We start from the raw sequence: 6,680 nt of genomic DNA on the forward strand, positions 1-6,680 counted from the left end.
GAGAGTTACCTGCCCCTGAAATGTGCGCCCTCTATCCATCACGAAAACAAGTGGCATGTTTTCGGGTGTTCTAATTTGATTGATGGGGTCTGAAGTACCTTTGGTTTTCCTTCATCTTGGCGACACAATTTGATGTAAATGAAACACACTAACATGTACCACATGTTATATCAATGCAAATACTTTCTAATTCAACGGAATAATATATAATCTCTCAGTCATACAGAGTTACCTACCTTGAGTGTTGTCTGCTAGAAAATGAATTGTCGGGTTGCTTTCCATTTTCTCTGTGAAAACAGCCTAACATGCACATTATATCGACACATATCTCTTGCTAACCTACAACAGTACAGGACGAACGCGACTCAAACTACAAGACAGGTCAGTATAACAGTTGTTTCACGAAATTTTCAAATGTTTCCCGAATTATATTCTCCATAGTTGCATTTCAACTACTTGTTTACATCATGTATTTTAACCCGTCCATTCACGTTTAAGTGCTTTTTTCGCCAGTATTATGGTATTCAGAAAGCAATATACATGTTAAGAAATTCATGTGAAGCTGATTGTCAGCATTTTTATCCAAAGAACCCAAGGGCAAATAGCTGGGGAATAAGTCTGTGGTTGTTCATTCCCCGAATTACTCAACTAAATTATTTACTTCAATGTGAAAAAATGAAATATAAACATGATGAAATGGTCATTAAACGTCAACAGTGTTTACTAACCTTGATTGTTGTTTCTGTATGGAAAACTGAATGATTTGATGTTCATCTCTAAACTACTTTTTCATGCAACACTCTTAAGCACAATGTTTAATGTGCAATCCTTGCAAACTATCCCCTGAAAATGTTCCAAATCCAAAATAAAGAGCACTTTTAAAGTTTCTGTAAATGCTAATCATGCCCCGATCAGCACAATGTCAAAAGGCCCATCACAGTAGGAAGTGTATCCGTGTATGACCTGAACAGTTAGCAGTTGTGTTTTATCTGTGTAGCTTTGTACAGCAAAGCATGATTTGTGAAAACTACATGACAAGAAAATGTAAACTAAGCCTGACCTCAAGTCAGTGGGTAGTGGATTTCCATCTTTTCCTGGTGAGATACTGCATCTTGCCTGTGGTGGCATCACATGTGCATTACTGTAATAGTGTCTTCTGGTAGACCTGTCTTTTCTGTATGATGCAACTTTAAGTAAATTATTTGCCTTTGCAGTAGTGCATTTTGCTTTGAAATATGTGTTTCTCTTCTACTGGTTGTAATTTGTACATATAGTGAAATACCTATTTAATTGTCAGTATAAATTCAATGAGGAATACTAGCATGCACATTTTATGCCTCAAGTCATTTTTGTTTGGAAGTGTTGAATAATTTATTTTACCATCATTTGAATAAAACATTATCTTAAGAGTTATTATTACTCAATTTACTGTTATATTATCATCAGTGTTAGTTTTACTTATCTAGAACCAACACAATCCAAAACCAAATACACAACCTCCTGAGAGTAGTACGAATGACTGGGTTGGTCCGCCTCATTCAGTGTCAAACCTCCGTCCAGTCAAGTACTACATTCCTCCCAATGAAACTCCACTTGAGAAGAATTATAGAGAGCGCAGGCAGGAAGTGTGGAAATGGAACCAGGAATTCTGGGAGAAGCACAACAAGTCGTTTGTACAAGTGAGTTAACTTCTTGTTGAGTAATTTCTTTCTATCTTATGCTAAATATATATATTCAATTCAATCACAATCTGCAACTTTAACCACAATTTAGTTTGATTGGCAAGTTCAGCTACTGATAGTCTATATGATAATACTTAAAGGTCACATGCAACCAAAAAATCAAACATAATTAAAACACAATTATCACTTATTCATGACATATAATATACATTGCTGGTTATGAAAAAACATATAAACAAAATTATAAGCGTACAATCGCAAATCAAAAGTGCAATATTGTGTACTTGGGTTTACTTCCCAAGAAACGAAGCAGCCGGGATACCGAACCCAGTCAGAGCGGGTGTGTGTGCACTCAAGTGTAATGGCTGGTTCATTTGCAGAAGCCCTCACGGCTCATTGTGTGTGTATATATAGAGATGTTGGGTTTTGTAAATACATGCTCATTTTTTGTGTATAACATTTTGCAATCAACAGACATCATAACATGTCATGTGTACAAGTATCACACCTGACTGTCTGTGTAATTACATAATGTGACAGAGACCGAACTCGGGCCATAAATCAATGCATTTTGTTTGTGGTGTATAGCCGGTGTCCTCCCATTCGTTGGTTTCACATTAATTTTTCGACTCGCTGTGCGCATGCGCAGAGCGTGTAAAAATATCCTCAGGCCAACTTCCAGTTTGGTCGTAAGCTTTACCGATAGTGTAAACGCACTCTAAAGAAAGCAAAAATCAAAACAAATATATGGTTTTATGTCAAATTTAACTAATCTCAATTCATTTATGAATGGAAGGGACCGGAATCAGTTAAATAAATAGCTTAACGTTTGTTAACAAGCTCTTGTATAAACACATCTCACCACCACCCGTCCACCGTCCTTCCTGCACATCCCCTTCTCACAAGTAAAAAAACACATCTCTGATGCAATGCCAATTGACAATTATTGAAAAGCATAGGCAAATGGATGTATGTACTCAACTATGAACAGTTGTCACGCGTAAATAATATTCATTCAGCATTTATTTAGAGTGTGTTTACAATATTGCTAATACGACCAAACCGGAAGTTGACCAGTGGATATTTTTACACGCTCTACGCATGCGCACAGCGAGTCGAAAATTAATGTGAAACCAACGAATTTGTGAGAACTCCCAGTTGTGAGACACATTAATTAATGGTTCAGTGCACATAGGTGGTGTTTCCACATCCCTACAATGAAAGTAGGATCAGCCCAGTTGTTGAAGAGTACCCACAGGCGCAGATGAAATAGTTCATTAAATACTTTGTTTATTCAGAAGAATATGTATTTATGATAATACATTTTTATTGACTATTTCTGAAGTTTGAAAGTCATTTTGGTTTAAACATATTTTATTATTATTTATGAAAATGAATTGGGATTGGTGAACAAGCATTACTGCTTATGTTAACACCGCTCCCATGCAACATAATTTACAAAATGAAATGAAGGATATGACGTCATCGATATTGACTATTGCATAAATATATTTTTAAGTACATATTAATATATATACAGATTACATCAAATACAACTATTCCCTAAGTAGTCACAATTATAGAGTTTCGGTTGTGTGTGTCTAACAAGCTATTGTAGGAATATGGTCATTAGCAGACTGGCAGGCAGACACATAGGTGTCAATAAAACAGACATTGAGTTTTGTCTGTGACAACGACATATCTATATCACAGTTAGAAATTCTGTCAACGCTAAATAATGACATTGCTTTTAAGTATCGAACTGAGAAAGTGACTCGGTAAGAAGAACGTGTTGTGAAATAGACAAATGAAATTATATAAACAGTTAATCTACGGTCATAACATATCAAAAGCTCGCGCCTGTGAAATATCAACAAAACATTAGAAAAATAGCTCACACCAAAGCCTTCATCGAGTATTCACCGGACAACCCGCTTCCAAGCTGCGCAAACCTATTTCACTGTGCACATGCTATGAGCGCAGCCCAGCTGTTGAAACCACTTGAATTCCCCCAAGCGCTGGGGGAAAATTAGTGAACCGTTTGAACTACGATTTCGTGCGGTTTTTTTCATCGTGTTATTTTTCAACTTTATAAGTTGAATTTGCATTTTTTGATGATTTGATTCGGTAAGTCCATACCGAAAGGTATCAGAATCTGCAAAGTTGTGTTTTACGTTGCATGTGACCTTTAAGTCTGTCAGAAATGATACTGAGAACCGTGTTTGGGCAAAGAGACTTCAAAGCTTTTGGCCAAAACTGCTATCCATTCTCTAATAGTATGGACAGTGTATTAGTAATAATGCTAACAGGAGATATTGCCTGAAACGTAACCATCTGATGAGAGTTGTATTTGTTGATTCAGTGTCCCTGTACTTTAAAAAGCTTTTTTAGCAGTCATAACCAGGTGTGCTGTTTGATTTTAATGAATGGTATCCTTTGAAATTTCTTTAATTGTATCCCAAATGCAACTGTTTCTTGAGATAGTTACATACTGAAGGCATCAGTTTCATCTCTCTTTTTAGGAAAAGGAGGAGTATGTGCAATCAAGATTAGCTGATAAAAGAGCATCATTTAAAGGGGAAGGTGAGCCCCCTCAGACCCTGTCAGCTGATGAGATGTCCATCTTCTACAAGCGCTTCCTCAATGACAACTATAAGGGTCACATTTGGTATAACAAGTAAGTAGTTCTTTGAGTGAAACCTACTGGAGACCATTTTAGACTGGTTTAAATATAGCATATTGTTATATTTTACTTTCTCAGTAAAGAACAGATTCCCAGTACTAGGAGATCCAGGGTTTGACAAGTGGTCATCAATATCATGAACCCTGAAAAGTGTAAATTGGCATTGCTGAAGCTATGAGTAAACAATGCCTTTTAGAAAGTTGTCAAATGCAACATGTTATATTTGGGATTACACTTTCTCAATAAAATACAAATTCTTGTACTGGGCTGAATCCCATCTGGGATTCAAAACCATTTAAATAGATCTTTTTAATGACCTGCCAGCAGACAGTAAAGTAGCTCAGCACTTAAAGCATTAATTTGACAGGCTGAGAACCCTGGTCCAATTATTATGTGGGTATGTGTGAAGCCCATTTCTGTTGTCTGTTGATATTGCTGGAATATTGGTAAAAGTGGTGTAAAAACATAACTCTCCCACCCAAAACATTTATCTATATATTTAAGCACAGTAATATGTTTAAGAAAGAAAGTTTTCAACTTCTTGGAGTTGCACTGGATTCTGACATGTTATCATATGCCATCAGAGGGTATCAGATATACAGGGGATCCTGTCATGACCTTTTTCTTAATGCTGCAGGAGCAAGCTAGAAAGTCTGTTTGTAGTAGTTTGTTACCTACTACAGATATAACATAGTTAATCAAATACTCATTCTCCTGTCAGGTATGTAAAGGTTCAAAGAAAAAACAACATATATTGTAACTGGTATTATCTATACACCCACTAACACTAACAGAGTGGTGGCATATGTACTCCAGTACATGGTTTGGTAGGCAGTCTGTTTTACCTTAAGTCATGGCAATGCATAGTACAAGTGGTAAATAATTTTCAATAAACTGACTGAAAATTAAGATACTGGTGTGTGATAATGAGGCCTGAAAGCACACATTTCAATCATGTTTTTCGAGAGTCATGTTGCCATGAGTTTCCAGTAAGTTGTTATTTCATATCAAAAGTCTGAATCCAGTACGATTTTCAAAATGTTTTGGTGTAGTTTTTCAAAATTGTCAAATTATAACACTCTTGTTAATCGTTTGTCCTTTCCACAGCTATATACATGTATCTGTCCTTTGACCACTTTACTGCCATGATATTGCTGGAATATTGCTAAAAGCTGTGTAAAACTAAACTCACTCACTCATTGACCACTTTACTTTAACACACAAAATGTCTTACTTTTCAGGGAATGGTACAAGAAAAACATTTCACTTTTGTGGCCAGCTTTGCAAGTCAGCTTATCAAGATTCATGACAAGGTTAAAAAGATCCTGATGCAGATATAAGTTCATTGAAAAGACGGGAAAATAAGTCATTGTACATAATCACCAGTGTTTGGTTGCCTGGAAGTAGAACCTAATTAATTGTGATGTGTAAGAAGACGGTTTTCTGTAACAAGCAGGAAGCATCTTCCAGAGTTGATTTGTTCCGTGAATGGTTTGATGTCCTGCACCCTCCATATTACTTCCATCCCACTTGAGAAGACGAAGAGACCAGTTTAATCAAGATCTAACACGTACTACAGTCGGTTTGAGTCAGAAACGGACCGATGAATTGCAAATTTTATCATTGTACAAAATTGCCACATAAATATAAATAGTACACAGTGGACTGTCCCTTTCTCTGCACTCCTCCCTCGTAACAAATAGTGAACTGTGTCAAAATTTTAATGATAGTTTCTTAAAGAACTTTTTTGGTGGAGTCCGGAAAATTTTCAAATATAAGAAAGCTGTTGGGTATTAGTAAATGATAAACATGTGTACTATTTATATTTATGTGGCAATTTTGTACAATGATAAAATTTGCAATTCATCGGTCCGTTTCTGGCTCAAACGGACTGTAGGTACTGATGAAAGTACCATGATAACTAGTTTTGTAAATAAAGTAATATTTTGTATTGCAAACTTGTTTTTGATGGCATAGTTACTTCAGCAGTACCTGTCATATTTTGTGTTCCATGTTTCCATGAGTTGTACTTGACCTTGTATTATCCTTGGTGACATCACAACTGTGACATTCTTGAGTTGTGTTTATATTGCAGTTACAGTTACACATATTGACAGGGGTCACCAGTATGGTGATGACGAACCAAAGGACTATTACAAGGTCAAATCTGGGATAGAAGCCATGATCAAAGGATTCCAATTATGGCAGAAAAGATTTCTTTAAATGAGCTTCTTGCAAAGTGGAAAAATATGCTAACCGAAAACATTTCATCACAAAAGATATTCTAACTGTATGTTCACTGAATCATATACCCG

General features: G+C 36.1%; 1 protein-coding gene across 1 annotated transcript; it reads left to right on the forward strand.

Annotated features, from left to right (window-relative positions):
- Positions 1 to 32: 32 nt before the first annotated feature.
- LOC124283730 (cytochrome c oxidase assembly factor 8-like) lies at positions 33 to 5,727 on the forward strand. Its single transcript, XM_046719753.1, has 4 exons — positions 33 to 381; positions 1,467 to 1,679; positions 4,205 to 4,359; positions 5,607 to 5,727. Exons 1-4 carry the CDS (start codon positions 259 to 261, stop codon positions 5,692 to 5,694), a joined length of 579 nt encoding a protein of 192 aa, XP_046575709.1. The 5' UTR covers positions 33 to 258; the 3' UTR covers positions 5,695 to 5,727.
- Positions 5,728 to 6,680: the final 953 nt, after the last annotated feature.

This window comes from Haliotis rubra, unplaced genomic scaffold (assembly GCF_003918875.1).
Source record: "Haliotis rubra isolate DU_JTF1 unplaced genomic scaffold, ASM391887v1 Scf32, whole genome shotgun sequence".
NCBI lineage: Eukaryota > Metazoa > Mollusca > Gastropoda > Lepetellida > Haliotidae > Haliotis > Haliotis rubra.

Coding starts and splice junctions, on each gene's coding strand:
- LOC124283730 (XM_046719753.1), top strand. CDS start 259: ATGAATTGTCGGGTTGCTTTCCATTTTCTCTGTGAAAACAGCCTAACA. Junction 382..1,466: donor CGACTCAAACTACAAGACAG/GTCAGTATAACA, acceptor TTACTTATCTAG/AACCAACACAATCCAAAACC. Junction 4,360..5,606: donor GGTCACATTTGGTATAACAA/GTAAGTAGTTCT, acceptor CTTACTTTTCAG/GGAATGGTACAAGAAAAACA.